This window comes from Pelobates fuscus, chromosome 1 (assembly GCF_036172605.1).
Source record: "Pelobates fuscus isolate aPelFus1 chromosome 1, aPelFus1.pri, whole genome shotgun sequence".
NCBI classification, from domain to species: Eukaryota; Metazoa; Chordata; class Amphibia; order Anura; family Pelobatidae; genus Pelobates; species Pelobates fuscus.
In genome coordinates, this window is record NC_086317.1 from 306,605,344 (window position 1) to 306,626,831 (window position 21,488).

General features: G+C 39.2%; 1 protein-coding gene across 4 annotated transcripts in view; it reads right to left on the reverse strand.

Moving 5' to 3' along the window:
* The window catches only part of CHST10 (carbohydrate sulfotransferase 10), a 58,309-nt gene that overhangs the window by 24,801 nt on the left and 12,020 nt on the right, over positions 1 to 21,488 (reverse strand). For 3 of the 4 annotated variants that reach the window (XM_063458269.1, XM_063458259.1, XM_063458279.1), the window contains exons 2-3: positions 1,003 to 1,138; positions 159 to 253 (exon numbers count right to left, since the gene is read on the reverse strand). In XM_063458269.1, the coding sequence (XP_063314339.1) occupies positions 159 to 253; positions 1,003 to 1,102 (195 nt within the window). In that variant the 5' untranslated portion in view covers positions 1,103 to 1,138. Of the gene's footprint in view, positions 1 to 158; positions 254 to 1,002; positions 1,139 to 19,317; positions 19,367 to 21,488 lie in introns of those variants that run through there. The other variant, XM_063458290.1, reaches the window with a different exon arrangement.

Below are 21,488 nucleotides of genomic sequence, written 5' to 3' on the forward strand. Positions count from 1 at the left end.
TTTTCTCATGGATTTCCATGCCATATAAAATAATCATCATCATAATAAATAAGCTCACAAAATCAGTTTTCATCATATGTAGAGGTTTGGCTCATATTCATTACACAAAATTCTATAGCCCAGACAAAAACAATATGCTAATAAAGCATAGAACATACCTGGCTGTCAATCTGCAATTTTTTTATTTCAGTCACGGCTATTTTTTCTGTGTCCGGTAAATTGGTTAATGATCCTTGATGAATAATTCCATAACCTTCAAAGTAAAATTACAATAAACAATAAATCATTAATCATAAACTGTATCACTAACAGTGGAAATCATTAATCAGAAACTGTATCACTAACATTGGAAATCATTAATCAGAAACTGTATTACTAACATTGGACCAAAGTTTTTCCTTCTTGCCAAGACAAAGTCCTAAATGAGCAATACATTTTTTTACACCAGCAGGATATCCTGAAATTAAGAAGCACTCCAAGCAGCATAACTACTACAGCCCGCTGTAGTGGTTATGGTGCCAGCAATGTCCTCGTGCCTTTCCAGAGGAAATAATCAAACCCCCATCACGCCTCCCTTACTGCTGTAAGTTCCTGCCAATGAGTGTGAAACTACGAGGCTCAGTGGTGTTAACTGGAAGCTCTGTGCAGGAGCTTCCAGCAGAAAGGGAGGCGGTGGTGGGCACCAAGGTTACTGGTCAAAACATTCTTAAACTGTTTGACTGCTTACTCCTGGCACCATAACCACTATAGCTGATGGTAGTGGTTATGGTGACTGGAGTGTTCTTTTATCATGTGCATTAATTACCAAAGGCATATATAATTTTTTACAGTATTGTACTTTCCGCTTGTTGGAATAATATTTCCCACCTGAAGCATACTATGCCATAAATACATCTAAATTAGAAGCACTAAACTGCAACTAGAAAATGTATCAATTTTAATAATGTTCTTATTAGACACAAATTATATCAGTATTGCTAGAAAAATAACAAACATGGATACCTTCAGGGTCTCCCATCCGTAAGGTGATAAACTTGCTTGCAACCATCAGCATGAACAGAACCCACAAGCATGCAACAAGCAGTAGCCAACGATGGTGCATGGTGACAAACACCAGCCATTAATAAACGACAGCTTCCTGCAAAACAGACAATACATGGAAATGCAATTACATTAGGTTAGCAGGTTACGAAAACACCCACTTAACTACAACTAACAGGATACACACAACACTCATAATTTTTTGCAAATTAAGTGCAAATGGCAAAACCAATGCAAAAATAGCAAATCTTACCATTTAGACTTACTTTGTGAAAATTAGACCTAATTAGTGAACAAAATCTGTAGGTGAACACACATTCTAAACTTTTGCATATATTGAAACAGGAACGTACTCCATATATATATATATATATATATATATATATATATATATATATATATATATATATATATATAAAAATATTTATTTTTTATTTAAATTGGATTTCTTTTCATAGAATGTTCTTGGATTAAGAACCAAAACAAATATCGTTTTCTATTTAAGATACATTATGGTTCAAATGCTATTTAGCATGAGATCCGAATCAGTTATGTAACATTAGGATGTATATTCATGCAATATTTATATTTTTGGTAAATGAATCCCATTAAAAAAAAAAAAAAAAAGTAATCAAATAAATAAAAGATCAGAAAGACTTTTGTCTTATTGTTATTCTACAAATCTGTATATAAAAAAAAAAAAACAAGCACCATGATCACTTCAGTGATTTTAACTGGTCATGGTGATTAAAGTCTGTTTGCACAACTTTTCAAAATAAAACGCTGCATATACGGAACTACTTTATATTGCCGTCAATAGTGCAACTCCATCTCTGGTCTTTAGCAGTTGGCAATTCTGGGCATATTCTTTGCACATAGGTTCATTCAGAACTGACGCTCTAAACCAAATGATTAAAAGATCACTATAGGGTCAGGAACACAAACATGTATTCCTGACCCTATAGTGTTAAAACCACCATCTAGCCCCCCGGACTCCTCATGCCTCCATAAATATGGCAAAGTCTTACTGTATTCAAGCCTGAAGCTGTAGATCTGCATGCTGTTTGACTCAGAAAAACAAGCTGTCTGAACAAGCATCATCAGAAGTGGTGGCCAGATCCAATCACAGTGCTTCCCCATAGGATCGGCTGAGACTGACAAGGAGGCAGATCAGGGGCAGAGCCAGCATGATTCAAACACAGCCCTGGCCAATCAGCATCTCCTCATAGAGATGAATTGAATCAATGAATTTCTATGAGGAAAGTTCAGTGTCTGCATGCAGATGGAGGAGATACTGAATGTTTGGATGCATTTTAGGCTGCCATGACCCAGGAAGGATCTCTAACAGCCATCTAAGGAGTGGCCAGTGATGTGATCACTAGACTGTAATGTAAACACTGCATTTTCTCTGAAAAGACAGTGTTTACAGCAAAAAGCCTGAAGGGAATGATTCTACTCACCAGAACAAATTCAATAAGCTGTAGTTGTTCTGGTGACTAGTGTCCCTTTAACAGGCAGTAACCAGATGTGCATCACTCAGCATTAGAGAAGGCTTGTGCCCACCCCCACTGTGATGTTTAAGCAAATACAGGAATATTTATGCTACATAACTATTGTTTTAGTCAAATGAAAACTTAAATTTTTCTCCTAATATGAATGATTAACCTATATTACCTTAAACGCAAGATAGTTCCCCTTGCAATAATGTCATCATTATTTATGTATTTTTAATATTAAAATAAAATCAGTTCTATTAAACCAATTCAAAAATGTATTCTAAATATGAAATAGTCATCTTGGTGCAAATATTATAGATCATAACAACCAGCACAAATGAGTATTTACATTGAAAAATCATTATTTAAATCAAGCCTTACTGACTAGTGATATAAATCACTTCATTTAAAGGACCACTCTAGTGCCAGGAAAACAAACTTGTTTTCCTGGCACTAGAGTGCCCTGAGGGTGCCCCCACCCTCAGGGACCCCCTCCCGCCGGGCTCTGGAAAGGGGAAAGTGTTTAAAACTTACCTTTTTCCAGCGGTGGGCGGGGAGCTCTCCTCCTCCGATCCTTCTCTTCTCCTCCCCGTCGGCTGAATGCGCACGCGCAGCAAGAGCTGCGCGCACATTCAGCCGGTCACATAGGAAAGCATTCATAATGCTTTCCTATGGACGCTTGCGTGCTCTCACTGTGATTTTCACAGTGAGAATCACGCAAGCGCCTCTGGCGGCTGTCAGTGAGACAGCCACAAGAGGAAATAGGGGAAGGCTTAACCCATTCACAAACATAGCAGTTTCTCTGAAACTGCTATGTTTATGAAAAAATGGGTTAACCCTAGAAGGACCTGGCACCCAGACCACTTCATTAAGCCGAAGTGGTCTGGGTGCCTAGAGTGGTCCTTTAAATCAAATTAACCCTGCCTTTTAGTATATGACCTTTAGGTGCAAAATATATTACATTTATCCATGCTAATTGTCCTTAATCCCTTAAGGACGAAGGCAATTGTCCATGTTGTCCACGTTCTGAACCAAAACAAAACCTAGAATTTATTTATCTCTTTCATATTAAGTGTACCCATACTTATATATAATTTTGTTGTGGAGAAATAGGAATTTCATTTCACAGCAAATATTTATATATAGGACACAAATTAACATGAATAAAATCGAGAAAAGTATGAGAAATTAAGAAATTGTGTTATTTACCAAGTTCTGCATGGCATTTTAACAGTCAATACTGTTAGCTTTTACTACAATAAAGCACACAGATTTGTATGTTGCAATGTCCCACGAGTGCAATGATGGGACAGGTGGACAGTTACAGAATCAAATAAAGAGCTTACCCATTTCACTGAAATTTGCCAGTTTGGTTTGTTGTGCCTATGTTGCCTTTGAGACCATATGGCAGCCCAGAAATTAGAATTACCCCCATCTTGGCATATTTGAAAAGTAAACAACCCAGGGTATTCACAATGGGGTATACATCCAGTCCTTTTTTAGTAGCCACTTAGTTACAAACCGTTCATGCTTGTTTTTTTGCATTTCTCACACACAAACTGCACTTTTACTGATGATATCGTCATGATCTGTTTCACTGCTCTAAAACGCTCATATTTGTGTTCGGCGATGTCTCATGAGTACATGACTACAATAGTACCCCCACGAACAGGTTTTATGGAGTTTTGGAAAGATTCAGGGCCAAATATAGGGCTTGCATATTAACATATTAAACTCCCTGCCTGGGCTTTCAGACAGGTCATGTATAAAATACATTCCGAATTAAATTATATAATTCATTCAGAAAATTATATATATATATATATATATACACATATATATACATACATATACATATATACATATACACACACACACACAAATTTTTTTTAATTTGTGGGGGGGGGGGAGGGGGGGGGGTTCTGGGCAACATTGATTATGATATGAAGTAAGATTGTTGTTGGCAAACCTGTGAAAGGAAAAAGTCGGTTGAGGTGTGCCGAAACCGACGTATGCTGTAGGCCAGTAAATAAAGTGGGCCTACACTAGAAGAGTATGGAGAATAAGGGAGTGGAGGGTGGGGCAGCAGCTCGTAAAATAAATAATTGTAGGGTAGGGAAGGGAGGAGTCCCTTTTAAAGGTCCATAAGCTCCTCCCACAACTTCATGCCAAGCCTTCCAATTTGTGTACGGGGAAACATTGATTATGATATGAAGATTGTTGTTAGCAAACCTGTAATAGGAAAAAGTCAGTTGAGGTGTACTGAAACTGATGTATGCTGTAGGCCAGTAAATAAAGTGGGCAAAAAGGAATACATATCATGCTCAAAATATATTTATTGAGTAAAGAACATAATACAACGCAAGTACATTAAGATGACATTTTAACAAATGCCATTCGTATTTCCTGTACTGGTTGGAGAATGTAAGTTGTATATGCTGATGACTTCCAGCGACCTAGAGTTTTAATGACATGGACTGGAACGTGCTGGCTCGATGCCGTAGATGCGGCCCCTGTCTTAAACGAGTGTCCTGAATAAAGGCTAGGGTTTATACCGAGCCTTGTTAACAATAAACGTAAGTATAACATGAACTTGGAGGTAGTGAGGAAAGTCCCGTGAAGTGACAGTAGCGGAAGAGATGTGATATTCGGTACGGTGAGGAGGTAGGAATCAAAAACCTTCACTGGCACCATATATTATTCGTGGGATAGTATGGAATGTGGACGGGTTGACCCAGATGACTCGTTTTTGTCACGGGTAGAGTCAGTATATAATGATTTTGATGTTTAATTTGGTAGAAGCTTCAAAGGCAACCTTGTGCGTTGTGTTGGTCACTGATGGGGAATTATCGTGGCCTCAGGAAGCCATAAAAGGCCAGGTAAATAGCCGTTTCAGAGTTAGTGAGGGGTTTAAAGAGGCTGAATCTAGCAAATTAGACACATTTTGAATACCCTTAAGTATAGTCTGATTGGATAGGATGAAAGGAAACTGGCTTTGTTGGAAAGTAGAGAAACATGTGATGTTGAATGCCAGTCAGGCGTAACTTGATGGTATAGTGAGATAGCCTAAATTGAAGGTGGCAAAAAAAGTAGCGAACACAACCAGAGCCATAATAACCAACATTATGTAATGAAGGACCACTTACCTGTGACGTGAATAGTAATGGAAAGACTTGGTCACAGCAATTACCGGGAGACCACTAAGGGCACAACTTGAAATACCTTAGAACCTGGAGGACTAATACCGTGTACATTTAAATAGCGGAATCTGCCAGACATGTGAGCCCTACGAGGGCTAAGGAAATAGTTGTAAACATGTAAGTGATAACCAATATATACCATGCAAACAATTGAGAGGTAACACGAGCGACTTAGACTAAACCAGGTGGCATGAATATGAAAATACCAGCATATGGCATCAAACTTAAATTAATAGCATTAAGGCATATAGCAAAATTCGAATAATGCAGAAACTCTGGAAAGTAAGTGAATCGTGAACCTGTCACATGTATAAGCCCCTGTTGCCTGAAAATAATGGGATAGCCCAGAGACAAATGAACGTAGATGAGTGATAAATATAGCGAGGGCCAAGTTGACAAACCAACTTATATAGGGGAAATAATAGAGTAAAAAGGTTTGAGAACCGGAAAAGTATCAATAATGAAGAAAACCAAAAAATTAGCATGGGTAACCAGTATCAACAAGAATATATGATGAAAAGTATCTACAAGGACCATAACGGTGGACAATTCAAACTAACAAGTTTATGAGAAGCCAACCAACAACCTGTAATTAGTATAACTAAACCAAAGTAAATCATTGTTAGCTAAACAGTCCCATGAGGGTTGTAGTTAATGTAAGTACAGTGAATGTATATACAAGTTAGTTTATATTTGTGAACCATATGTGTAGGCCCAAGTTGGGCTTGACATGATGGATCCAGTCAATAGCGACACTTAGCCATGTAGCATGTGGGGGGCCAAGACATATAATAGAAGTCGATATGTTCCAGTAAAGGGCCTTATACCAGAAGCTGAAGAAGGCATCGCTGTAAAGCTACGTATTAATGACAAGCTGAATATGATAGTAGTGAAATTCGCCCTGAAAGAACAAACATACAGTTAGTAGAAACCGATTAAATCAGCCATGGCAGGCCCGCCATGGCGACTTCTATAAGTACGAGGTAGGGTCGGCTCAACTTAAATATGACATGTTTTAGTAGAATAATGATGTCACAATATGTCTCATAGGTGTGGCATCACAACTTATCTATATCCAAATTCACCTATTAGTGTAAAAACTTTCAGACAAAGTCAATATCCCGTTGGATATCTGAACGTACAGGCGCACATGCTCAATATTGATTTGTGTTATCATAGTATGCGTACGGAGGACCCGGTGAGGGTCAGCATACTGTTGTTGTTGGATCAAAAGCGTATTTCTAGTCTTTCCAGTTTCTCACTTATTTACACCTTAGAGGAAATGAGTGCTAAAAACATTGCATGGAGGTTGGTGTTGCTCGAGCAACTCATGCCTACTCAAGCATCAGCATTGTCTGTATTGGTACACATGAGTCTGAACGGCCATTGCTGGGAAAGGAATGTTGCGTCTGCGCAGCTCAGTTGTAATACAAGGAATGGTTCATGACCTGATGGAATGTGATAGGTGTCACTTTTTTGTGTAGGTGTAGTTGACCAGACTGGAGTACTGGGTATTTACATGTCATCACCTTGTTACAGGGATCTGAGACATACTGCAATATATTAATAATTAGCTTGGAATAGGATCATTTTACTGGCTGGCTAGCTAGTGCCAAGTGGCAAATCAATTCACTAGGTAGGCGACAGGTGAGGCCCTGCTAAGGGTGGCTTGAGAGGCTCTATCTATGCTTTGGTGCGAGTGGATTCGTGGCCACTGAACGTTGTGGCGGGATGTTGGCCTCTAGGTGACATTTAAATCATTAGATAGATTGGGTGTGACAAGTGAGGCCCTCTCTATGCCACTGTGCGAGGCAGCCAACTATGTTTTGGTCCAGGGGGCGTAATACCTCATGCATGGAGGATGGGTGTTGGCCTCGCGGGACCACTAACTCCAAGGCAGAGATGCCAGAAACTCTTGGTCACCTAGATCCCTATAAGCCAGTAAAACCTACTCACTAAAAAGGTCTACATTGCGGGGGAGCCATCGTGGCTAAAAAACGTACCTGAATTTGTTTAAAAGAGTTCATGTAGTTCTGTATGGTATGGTTGTAACCTGTAACTGAAATCTTCGGTATCCCCTAAAAGAGGTGGAGAAGAGGGGAAGGAGGGGTCTATAACCTACGAAAAGAACCGCAACTGACAAATGGGTGTGAGGTCTGAAAAGCAAATAATGCTCTGAATTGATAACCTGTAAAATAATATGATTTGAGAAGACATAAGGAAATGGATGATTGCAAGACATTGTGAATACCACCGTACCCCCCATGGCGTCCTGGAAAACCACAGGACCAAATATCCGCAGACAGGAACAGTAGTGTTAAACCATGCAATAATATTTTGGGAAATCTCAAAATCTGATTAGACAGGACACATAAATAGGTTTGTAAGCAAAACCGTACACTGTGCAGAAATGCATATGTAAATATAGACAGTGTGGCCCAAGGCGTATCAGTCTATCGTAACTCATCTAATATGTCACATCGAAGGCAATACCTGTTTGTGGCATTATGATAATCAGATTGAGGAAATATTACCGCTACATATCTAAAATAGTGATACCCGTATACTAGGTGCCTATAAATTTACTACCCAGAACCTAAAACAAGACATTATATTCTTAATCCAAAATCTCTAAATGTTTTTAATGAAATGCCCAAACAAGGTGCCGGATTAGCCTGTGGCAGGTTGCCCATTACAGGGCATATGAACACACATTGTAAAAGCATAGTTATGCCAGAAGTAGGAAATATGCATATCCCGAGTTTCAGGGTGGCTGTGTGGGCTATGTTAGAATTAATGCAGGTGAATGTAGGAAGTGAATCGGCCATGTTGGTGATGAGATGGTAGAGAACCCGATAATTACGAATAATCATCTAGTTTATGAAATGGTGAAAAGCACAGAAACTGTATATAAACACTTATAAAACATCATATAATACATATGCACTGAGCCCAATAAAACGAGGTGTTGGAAGACAGAATCAAAACGGGAACAGAGGCCTCTAGAATGCCACAGTGGCTGAACAAGCTAGAGGCTGTGATGGCCGTACATAATACATAGGAAAAAAACAGGAGATATAAGATATACATTAAAAAGACCTACACCTGTAATGCTTAGGAGGATGATAAATACTTATGCATACACATCTGGCAAAGAAGATTAGGGTTTAAAGCAACAGAAAATGCTAGAATATCTCATTAATATAAGCATTAGATATAAAACTGCATTTCTTAAACTGAACATGACTGAATGATGTTCCTAATGCTTGTAGACCATACAAAGAAAGTCTGGGTGGTGTTAGAAAGTGTGGGAATGCAAAAGCAGCAGACAAGAGAACTGCAGTTTCAGCTAGCGGTGTAAGATTATATCCCAATGAAAATTACATAATTAAATGCATGCAAGCTGTCCCTTGGGGCATATCTACTAAACAGTGAATTACCAAACAATATTGGCCCAATGAGTAATACCCAGAGGGCAGACAAACATTAAAGTGTAGGGCGACTAACTGAAATGCATATGCATACAGTTTTATGAATTTGAGGTCCTTTAGTAAGAAGATTTAAGACTTTACAGAAAATAAGGAAGTTTACATTTATGTGTACAGAGAATGTATATACAAGTTATATTTATTTATATTTTATTTCCTTTACCACATGTATAGGCACAAGTTTGGGCCTGACATAAATTTAGACAGTCAGTTGCAACATCTAGCCACATAGTTACTAAACAATGAAGGTTTAAAAAGTGCATGAATACCCAGTATAGACAAAGAAAACTTTAAAATGTAGAGTGAAACATTATATTTCAGGGTGACTAACTAAAATGCATATGATAAAAGTCGATATGGCCTGGTGTGGGCCAAATACAGTAAGCAGAATGAGGCATGCTATGTATGATTGAAATAGGCTGAATTTACTTTAGTAGTAAAATTTGCCATATCTGAATGGCTAAACAAACAAACTTACAGTTTTGTTGAAAAACCAACAGTTATAGAAGCCGTGGCTGGGCCAGACGTGGCAGTGCCCCATGAGCTTCTAATGAGGCGGCTGTTTACTAGAGTAAAGTAAAACAAATACTTGCGTGGGTCACACTAGGCCAAGACCAACTTGTTTAGGCAGTTTGTGTTGATGACCTTTGAACTGGAAGTAGATGGTCCATAAGCCTTGCCCACAACTCCAGGCCAAGCCTTCATATATACACACACACACACACATACATAATATATATATATGATTCTCTTTCTACATTCCATTATGTATTAGATAAATTCCGAGCACAAATAAATATATATATATATATATATATATATATATATATATATATATATATATATATATATATATATATATATATATTTGTGCTCGGAATTTATCTAATACGTAATGGAATGTAGAAGGAGAAGCAAAGTTGGTTGAGGTGTGCCGAAACCAACGTACGAGTAGGCCTGTAAAAGAGGGCAAAAGAGGATTCAAAGAAAACCACACTTTATTGCAAGTTTATACAGCTTGTGTACTGAAAGCTTGTAAGGAGTTTTATTCTGATTGAGGTTTATATGTAACTGAGCTGAGGATTACCTGTGGCCCCATCACTTAGTGATGTAGACTGGGGTGTAAGAGCTTGAAGCTGCTGATGCAGCGCTTTTGCGAAAAAGAGAGACCAGCGAAGGAAGCCATGATGTAGTTTACCTTAATGGAAGGTTTAGATGTGAAGTAATGGATTAGTACTGAGTGTGTGGCTGACCTTGGATACGTAAAAAACGGAGTGACAGCATAGGAGGTATAAATAAGATGCTTGATTTGTAGGTTTAGAGGAAGAGGCAAAAATTACAATAGTTTAACTGTAAGTCATGAATCAAGCAAACTCTACTGACATGGTACAATATACAAAGCCCCAGCGTGAGTGATAGATTAGTCGTGAAACTGCGTGAAGCGTGCGTAACTGTACAAGGTGTAATTGTGTGCTCAGTCCAAGATTAGCTTATGGAATGGTGGTATCCTGGATGGTACGTAGTGGGTGCCTGAAAGAAGACCTTGAACTGCGCGTGAAAGAGCATCAGTGGCTGTGTTGTGGACGCTAGGCATGTAAAGGCAGACTAAAAAGAGCTGAGAGGTTGCTGCCAGCCAAGTCAGCCTGTAAATCAGCCACAAAATGGTTAGTGAGGATGGTCGCCTGAACGTAGGCCAGGTGCCATAGTGAAGGGAGAATAGGTAGTAGATTAAAGGCATTGGATAAGTCCGTCTTGCTCAACCAAGCCTTACTAAAGTAATAGCTTGTATGGCATGGTCGATTTTCGTAGTGCAGTGCGAACTTCATAGCGGGAATGAGGGAGTTTGATGCTGGGAATGGATGTAGAGTGCGGTGCGGAAGAGGTCTATTATCAGTATTATAGGGTATAGTGAATGGCTACCTTGATGGGAATGGTACGCCAAGATGAGAAGTGTGAAGACCGTAAGGAGGTGATCGTGAAACCAGCGTATGACTGCTGTGGACAGAAGGTGGTCCACCGTAAGAGGGTCAATGGGTGCAGATAATAGGTTAGGGCATACGAGTGTATCTGCGGGAATGGCGATAAGGCCCGTGTGAACCCCTGTGAAAAACCCAGCACCAGAATCTACCAAATGCCTAGCTGGGTGTAAATGCAGATAGTATTCCAGGATATCAAAGTTAACCTTAGTTGGGCGTATCTTAGGTGACAGACGGTCTGCGTATGTGGATTAGGTGTGGGTTCTGGAGCAGATGTGCAAAACCCTGCATGTTGTGAAATAGCATACCCCCGTATCAAAGAATAGTGCTCCCGAGCCTTCCCCAGAAATTAAATGGTCAGCCTGGCTAAACCCTCTGGCCGCCTCCCTGACTAGTGCGTGGGGTGAAGGAGTGGTAAGAAGTGGAAGTGGCTGACTCTATGCGAGAGGCAATGATAAACAGAGGAATGGGAAGCTTTGTTAAGTCGTGATCTGGCTGTTTAGGACTACTGAAATGTCACCATGAATGTAACCTTAGTACTGAAGGGTGTCTTGTGAAGTTAAGTAGTGATGTTAGTTTAACGTCCTTACCATTGAGAATTACCTTCTCCATGGAAATTGGAACAGAGTGGGCCGGGGAGATGGATGGAGTAGTGATAGTGGGTGGTGGGGGACGGGGAGGGAAATGAGGGACTATACCAGACTGTATGACCGAAATCACCAGGTGAGGGCCTGCCGGGCTTAAAGAGACACCTGGTGTGGCTATAGCCAATTCCAATTTAGCAGCCTGTTAATCATTTGGAGGCTGGCCAGGATAGCGACTGGGGTCTCCTGATTGGAATCTGAGGAGAAAGCTGACGGCCCTTGTGAACTAGAGCCAGGGCTGGGAACGTTGGTTTGAGCCGTCATGAGCCTGTGTAGTTCTGCCTTACTGGCAGTGGCTGGGGAGGGCATACCCCTGTGTCTGAACTCTGCTGATATTTTTGGAATGTACCACAATCCCAGGTAACTGAGGGTAGAAAGAGTGAGGGATTCCTTTGGAGACCCAGGCCAGACAGGCGTGCTGGGTATTCCGTCCAACAGCAGACCCATTATTGGGATGGATACTTGTGACATTCTGAAAAAGAAATAATTATTTGGATAAGTAATGTGTCTTAGAGGTGTGGATGAGACCTTCGGAGAACTGGCCTGATAGCTAGTGCAGAGGCAATGAATTTACCTAGAACCAAGTGACAGGTGAGGCCCTGCTAGTGCCAAGTGGCGGAGAGAGGCTCTACCTATGATTTGGGCCGAGAGAATTTTGTGGCCACTAGAACGTGGTGGCAGGATGTCAGCCTCTCGGTGACTAAGAGATTTAAAACGTGTGGCCGTGACTTGGGAGGCCCTAACTGTAGCCCTAAAGAAGGGCGAGCGAGGTGGCTAACTATGATTTGGTTGTGGGGCTGAAACCTCTGTTTATGAGGTGGGGTGTAAACCTCGCAGGACTGTAGTATTACTTAGGATAGCTAAGGCCAGCGCCTAACCCTCAATGCCAGTTCTCTAGCCCGATGGGGCTTGTCTCTTAGAATGGTGTGATATAACGTATGTATATACTTAAACCTTGAGTGTTTGTCCTCTTCCTTTGATGCGCAGGAAGATTACCATATATTCTTGCTTCTGCAGGGAACAGGCCCGGTCCAGGAAACCTTAGGGAAAAAGATGCTAGTGGGCCTGAGGCGTGCCACTGGTATAATGAGTGTAAAAATGTTGAACGTACGGGTAGGTGTGTATCAGAGATACCGTAACGTACGAACTCGGGTAAGCTGAGGGCCCTGAACGTTGGTCCGTCAATTAGAGACAATCCCCTGGGGTCCCATAATGTGAATTTTATTTGAATGATACGAAGGCGAAGTGAGGCCTTAAGGAGAATGTAATCGTAGTGAGTAAGATTACCTGTAGGTTGTCGATGGCGTAGGACTTGGAGAGCTGCGGTAATGACACAGGTCTAAGTAATGATATGTAGAAATGAATGACAAAACATGTACCGTTAAATATAGTAATAATACGGTGGATTATGATTATAAGATTGTTGTTGACATTTGTGAGGAATCTTAGACCAGGTACGTCTCGAAGTTTAGAACCCACTGAGAGGTGGGGGGCTGTATGAGGCCGTGGAGGCTGAATGAGGCCTCAAGGGAAATCGTAAAATGGTAAACCTTCTTACCCGTTACCGAAATGCGGGATACCGAGTACCTCTTCTTGGTGGATTGTTGGAAGAAAAATATAAGTAGTAAAACCCCAAAAACATATGCAGTCTAAGTGTAAGGAACCAGTATATAAGGACTTTTAAGGAACGGAGGTTTTAAATCGTGCTAATGGTCTCTAAAGAGCCTGGTGAAAAAGGACCGTAAGGCTTAACCTATGAGCGGAGAGACCTTAGTTGCGTAGAAGACTAATACATAAGGGAAAGCCCAAAACAAAGTCCTGGCAGGGTATGATAATGCCTGGAGGTGTATTTTGTTTTTAAACGTAACTGATGAGAGAAAAGTGGTCAAACTGTGCTTTAAGAAGATTCACCCTGTAAAAAATAGGAGTCCCATAATTATGTGACCATGGGCGGGAAAATTAGAAACACGTTATTTAACCAGTGGTGACTTTAAGAGCCATGTAATACACATAAATCCAAATAGTTACGTGAAAGCAAACTATGTACAATTACAGTAGATTTGAGAATTTAAATATTGTAGCCTCTTGCTTTCGGTAAACGAATGAACAGGAGAACTGTAATGTGAAAGAACTCCTGTGTTCGGTTAAATGGAGCATACAAACCAATTTTAAACGAAAGCCAATGTATATGTGTTCGGCTGAACGACCGAACGAACGGATGAAAATAGTCGAACGTAAGTTAGTTTATACGAAAATGTAAGCGACAAGAGTGTGCACACTGCGGTCAGCTGTTAGCCGCATGAATGCAGAAGTACACGAACTGAGTAAGAGCATGAACGGGTAAGTAATGAAGGGAGCCTATCCACGCGTTTTTAGGCCTGAATGTGGGAAATAGCCGAACGCCATTTCCCACGTTTATTTATGCTTACGTTGACGTACCGGTCTCGTGACCGGAAGCCGGGTAGGGCGCGCGAGGTCTGGTAGAAGCCGGTGGACGGGCACGGAAGACGGAGGCAGGGGCTGCTGGCGACGGACTGCTTGCTGGAGACTGCTTGTGACAGGACTTAGTGGGAACGACGAACAGGAAGTGCAGGTAACTATGGTGACAAACAGCTTGCACAACAAAGGTAAGTAGGGGGGGGGGAGGGTTTATATAGGATCATAACTCCTCCCACAAATTCAGGCTAAATGGCCTTCCAACATATATTCTGAATGTATTTATGTATAATATATAATGAGTTCATTTTATAAATTATAATTTTGCCTGACAATCCAATGTCATCACTTATTATGGAAGAGAGCAAGGGCACTCTTGGCACCATAATCACTACAGTGGTAATTGATCTTGGAAGCCTTCCTTAAAAGCCAGTGTATAATACATATTTGTGCACTAAAATGTATAAGTGAGAAATTAATACAGAACAAAAAATAAATAAAGTTCATCCTCAAGGTACAAAGCTGCCCTTGTCATGAAGTAGTTGGGCAGTACTTTATACGGTGCAACTAAAAAGCAAGTAAAATGCATCATTTAAGGTAGACATAAAGACGATTTGGAATTCCTGCTCAAAACACACACACACACACAAATTCTTAGCACTATGTTCTAGTTCTGTGTTGTCCTCTATATAGCAACTTCACACTGAATTTCTCAAGTACTGCTCCAAGGAATTCAAAATTGTTTTATGTGGGAGACTACTCTGAATCATGTGGTGAGGAAGCCAATTTTTACAAAATAAATTTGATTCCTAGTAAACTATCATGAAAATGAAATAAAATGATTCCCTTAAATCTCATGTGTAGGTGGGCACATGGCTAACAGTCTTTCTGTGTAGCTATCAAAGTGAGTGTCTGAGTAGGAGTGTGTTACAGCTGTCAGTGTATAAAAACCAAACATGTATTCCTGGCACTATAGTTTTAAAACAACATTTTTAGCACTGGCCCACACCTTACCTTCGGTTAAGAGTTTACTTACCTTCATCCACTGCCGCATGGGTATATCGCGGTTGGCTCTGTGCACGCTTGGCTGAGATCAAACTCCCCATAGGAAAGCATTGGGAGGCTGCCACACTGCGCCAATCAGCGTCTCCTCGTAGAGATGCATTGAATCAATGCTTCTCTCTGAGGAACATTCAGCGCCTCCATGCAGGGGGTGGAGAGACTGTGCGGCACTGACCCATAAAGAACCTCTAGTAGCCATCTGAGTTACTGGCACAAAAGATATTACTAGCCTCTAATGTAAACATTGTTTCCAGTAAAAAAGCCTGCAGGGACAGGCTATAGACCAACATAACATTAAGTTGTAGTTGTGCTGGGGACTATATTCCATTTAGATAATGAACACTGAAAGGCCTTCTAGGATACAAGCCTAAAGGTTGGATATAAGCCTTTTGCACCCCTCCCTGTCACAGGTGCCTCATTCCAGGGCCCTAATTAACTATGCACTGCAGAGAGTCCTAGGAAGAAGGATTTCACCAATAGGTGAGTTAATCACATAATAGCAGGTATTAGGTTGCCAAGATAGGACCTGCCAAAATGGGGTACATTGACGTTGTGGCAGGTTTATGCACTATATGATCATACACTGGAACTAAACCCCCAAAATTAGGTGTTAGCTGGCCAGTCCCAATCGGTCACTGATGGTTTGAGTTGATAGGGCTATGGCAGACTAACTCCTCCTTAGCCACAATTTCACTGGGAGTTGACCTTTGGGTGATTCATTCAGGGACATTCATTTAGTGTTAAACCTTGAAAATGATTTAACACTGAACAGTGAGTCAGGACCAGGGGATTCCAGACACCAAAATCACTTCAATTAGATGAAGGGTTTATGATACTTTGTGTTCTTTTAAAAATACCACAGGATATGTAGTTCTTCAACAGCTGGTGATTAACATTTGGCCACTACTTCAAAAGCCTACAACAAGATATCATTTTAAGATTTAAATTTATGGACACTGGGAAAATGAAAATAAGCTGGTCCGGAGTGCAAAGAACGTCACAAATCACCAAAACCCATTGTCAAAATAGCAATGTTGGGAAGAGATGATGGGAAGCTAGGAAGAGATAAATTACAAACACTGACACGGAATATAAAGGAATACAGATATATATACACACACACACACACAGACACTTATACTGCGTACTCAAGGACACCAAAAAAACCATACTGACATTGCATACAACGGGTCAAAAATACTGACAATGCACATACTCACACATGTACAGGCATTACACACACAGAGAGTAGTTTCCCCCCTCTTGTCAGAAAGAGTTAATTATATGTATCACATTACATGAATCTTTGTTTGTGCCCACTTATTTCCTGCTTGTGCATGTATATAAACCCATAAATAAAGGAGTTAGATACTTCTGTAATAATGCAAGAGTAGGACTTTAAGGGAACACTATAAAGTTGATGTAGAATTATTAAAAAACCTTTATTAAACCTTTATTAAATTTTTGCACTAACTCCATTTAACTTCATTATATGACAGATTTTCCTAACAGCATTTAGAATATTAGAAAGAGAATGTATTGTATGTATTTTCTAGAAAGATATGACTAACACCGGAATTATCAAGTTCCTGTAATATGTAACAAAGTATACCATAGCTAGCCCATGCAAATGAAATGTCCATTCTCTAAAAAGCCTGAGAAACTAACCTTGAAGCTAAACGGGTGCCAAGTACTCAAAATGGCTGGCTGCCAGATTCCCCCTCCCATCGAGTGAGCCTCGTGCTAAAGAGCAATGGCGACTGAATCTCATGTCTTACCCTTGTCAGAAATGACGACATCCCATGATGGGAGGATGCCCCACTAGCCACTCAAACCCCTAAGCCAATTACTATTATAGATGGGAGGGCATTTAACTTACCACTTAATACATAGACCAATTAATGATGTTTATTTGTTGTTATCTTGATATTCTATGATGATGTAATATTGCCTTTAAAAGGGTCTGCATACCCGCTTTTTAACCAGATGCCATTACATTTTCTGAAGTTATTTTAACCTGAACTGCATGTGTCAGTGTGAATTTACTTCTGCGTATACGCAATTTAATCATCTCAGATTTGGACAGGAACAGATAGTCATTCAAACATATTTGTTTGCTTAAAATAATCTATATCAAAGTCAAGAACACAAACATGTATTCCTGACACTAAAGTGTCGAAAACACCATCCGGTCTCCCTGGCCTCCCTAAATATATTAACAATCTTACCATTATTAAGGTCTGCTGCTTCTGCTGGCTCTGCACCTGACCTGCCCGACATCATCAGATGTGTTGATCTGAGCCAATCACAATGCTTTCCTACAGGAGACTGTCAAGGAGGCAGATCAGGGGCAGAGCCAACACTGGCCAATCAGCATCTCTTATAGAGATGCACTGAATCAATGCATCTCTATGAGAAACATTCAGTGTCTCCATGCAGAGGGTGAAACACTGACTGTCAGTGCTACACACTGTGCAGCACTGCCCAAGGAAGCACTTCTAGTAGCCATCTGAGGAGTGACCCTAGGCTGTAATGTAAACACTGCATTTTCTCTGAAAAGACAGTGTTTAGTGCAAAAAGCCTGAAGGGAATAATTATACTTACCAGAACAAATACAATAAGCTGTAGTTGTTTTGATGACTATAGTGGCCCTTTAATAATCCATTTCACAATTCACGCTATTTTAAAGCACAAGCCATGCCTCATCTTATCTGCATGGTTTACAATAATATTTTTATTGCCCTGAAGTTGACACAGTGATGGTCTCTTTTTCCACAAGAATTGTATGTGTTTTAAAGGAAGTTTATAACAATGCTGCAAGATCTTCCCCCTTCCTCCCACCCCCTCCCCCCAAACAAAACAAGACAGATTTTCCCTGCTGAATCTCTAAAATAAAATAAACTACATGAAGACTTGAGCTACGTTTTTAATATAATCCTGTTGAATCTCAATCTAACCAATTGACAGGTTTTTTTTGTTTTTGTTTTTTTCTGCAAGAGACATGCAAGAGTAGTTTTTTGGTTTTTTTTATTGAAAGAGTGAAATCACTCTTGATGCTAGATTTTTCCATTGTTCACTGCTTCTGATTAGATAAATAAAATAAATGCTTATTCCGTGTATTTATTATTAAATTGTACACTGTATCTGCAATGCAATTTAATTCTTCTCTTAAAAACACCAAATGTGTCTCGGTTCAGCTAGACAAATTGTACGATGCTCTACATACATAAGGTTTACCCTTCATGTAATATTGTTACATTCAAAATCCTTACTTGTTGTCATTTGGATAATAACAAAGACTAATGTATAGAAGTAGTTAAAATTTCTCAACATCCTCTGATTTGTTCTTCAGCCTCCGGAACCATGGGATTTATTATGGAGGTAAATTCTGCCCCAGTTTTGGGAAACACATTTTGGGTGAGTTATAGATTTGGATTCTTTTACTACAAAAGATTGTTTGCTCATATGGTAACAGTAAAGTATAATAAAGAACACTAATGTCAAGCCATTTATCAGAATTATTTGCACAGGTCATTCACCAACAAGGTATTTAGTTATACTAAAAGGTTATTTTTTTTTTAAATGGCCAGAAATTAAACATGCAGAGTTCTCACAAAATTATTTCCTGCATTGGGTATACAATATTACATGCTACGCCATGCACTATATCAGACATAAGCAACTTTCGGCACTCCAGATGTTTTGGACTACACCTCCCATGATGTTTTGCCAGCAATATGGATGTAAGAGCATTATGGGAAATATAGTCCACAACATCTGGAGTGACGAAGGTTGGCTATCCCTGCACTATATCACAACAATCAAACAAGATTTACATGCATTATAGCTAGATGTTTATATATAGCCTAAAAACACTTCCTGTTAAAATATACACTTCTGTCAAAATATATTTTTCCACTCACCTAAATTAAAGCATTTTAAATAATAAAAATAAGTGTATTTAATACACTTACTCTGTTCCTCAAATGATGTTACACTTCTACAAGAATGCACCTTCATTAGGGTGACTGCTATGCCCTTGCCTTTTCAAGGCTACTTTACAAAACACCAATTTAAAAATATCACAACAACCCTAACATTCAGCCAGGTGAAACATCTACAAATTAAATCTGTCATCAGAAAGAATTATATAGTCAAAACAATTAATGTAATACATCTACTGACATGTAAACAATGTCAGGGACAATACCTTGCACAAACTGTTCATATCATATGCTCAAGGTTTGCAAAAGGGAACATATAAATCTTAAATACTAGGATCTTGAGATTAATTGAACAGGTGAAAAAAGGGAAAGTAGTGGTAGCAGGGGATTTTAATTGTATACTCGACCCCATTATGGATAAACAAGTGGGTATTAACCAAAAAATGTATCAAAAACTTAGGAAAACAGGCTAAAGAAATGAATAAAATAGTGAATAAATTTGAATTAATTGACTGTTGGAGAATGTTGCATCCCAATGAAAAAAAACTATACCCACAGATCTATCCCCCATGGCTCAGCGGCAAGAATTGATTTGATTCTTGGAGACATTAACTTCTCTAAATTTCTAATCTCAGTTAATATAAAAGAGAATACATGGTCTGACCATGACTTAATAATAGTAGAAGTTGCAGAAGGAATAAAAAAAATTCCACCAATATGGAGACTAGACAATAAGCTCTTAGAAATAAAGGCAAATATTGATCATATGACTATCTTGAAATTCAACAGACGAGATAACTAAAGAATGCCTCTGGTGTACATTTAAAAAAAAAGTGATAAGAGGTTATTGGATTAAGTTGGCGAGTCAACAAAAAACAAAAAGAGAGATTAAATTATCAGACATGTACATTGAATATTATAATTTATCAACTTTGAATAAAAGTAATTTCTCAAGAGAGAGATTAGCAAAGATTAAGATCTGCGAAACAAATATAAATAAGCTAATCGAGGCTACAATTCAACTAAATCTAAATAAATTGAAAGTTTACTTTAAAAATAATAAAGTAGACTCTGTTAACAAATAGACTAAAAAAAACAAAATTTGGAAAGAAACATTTATAAAGTAATAGTAGGAGGTGAGAATATTATAAAACCTGAAGACATAGCCGAGACAGTTAGGAAGTTCTTTAGAAAACTTTATAACTTAAATCTAAATCCATCAACAACAGCCATGGAGAGATATTTATCAAAGATAAAAAATGTCGAAAATCTCAATTGATCAGAATTTTTTTTTAAATAAGTTATTTACACCAGAAGAAATAGAACGGGCAATTAAGAACTTAGCAAAACTAAAAGCTCCGGGTCCTGACGGATATACCAATCAATTCTATAAAAACTTTAAACATCAAATTATTCCAGTGTTAACAGAAATATTTAATGAAATATCAATAGCAGGCCATGCCTCAGTAGATTTTTTTAAGAGCACATATTAGTCCGATACTAAAACCGGGTAAATCCCCTACAGAATTATCGAATTATCGCCCAATATCGTTAATAAATGCGGATGTTAAATTGTACTCTGCTATTTTGGCAAATAGACTTCAAGCAGTATTGCCAGATATTATACATAAGGACCAGATAGGCTTCGTAGCAGGAAGACAATCCAATAACAACACTAGAAGAATGATAGAGATAATGGACTGGGCCCAGACAACTAGGGTGCCCCTGCTGACCCTGTCGATTGACGCTGAAAAGGCTTTCGACAGGGTCAGCTGGGACTTTTTAAAACAAACTATGTTAAAAATGGGCTTTGAAGGCTGGTTCACGGGGGCAGTGGAGGCTCTGTACTCGGTGCCATCAGCTAGAATAGTGGAGTAGTAGAGATTTAAGATCTGAATGGTTTAAAATTCTTAATGGCACGAGACAGGGCTGTCCACTCTCACCGCTTTTATATGTTATTTCAGTGGAACCCTTGGCATGTATAATAAGACAACGTATAGGCATAAAAGGGATTTCTATCCCAAATGAAGAACTTAAGATTTCCCTATATGCGGACGATGTTATATTGACTATTATAGAGCCTGAACAATCGTTACCACTGTTAATGCAGGAGATATTATATGGTGAGGTTTCCAACTTTAAAATGAATATTAATAAAACACTGGCATTAACAACAAATATAGGGATAATACAGTTACAAT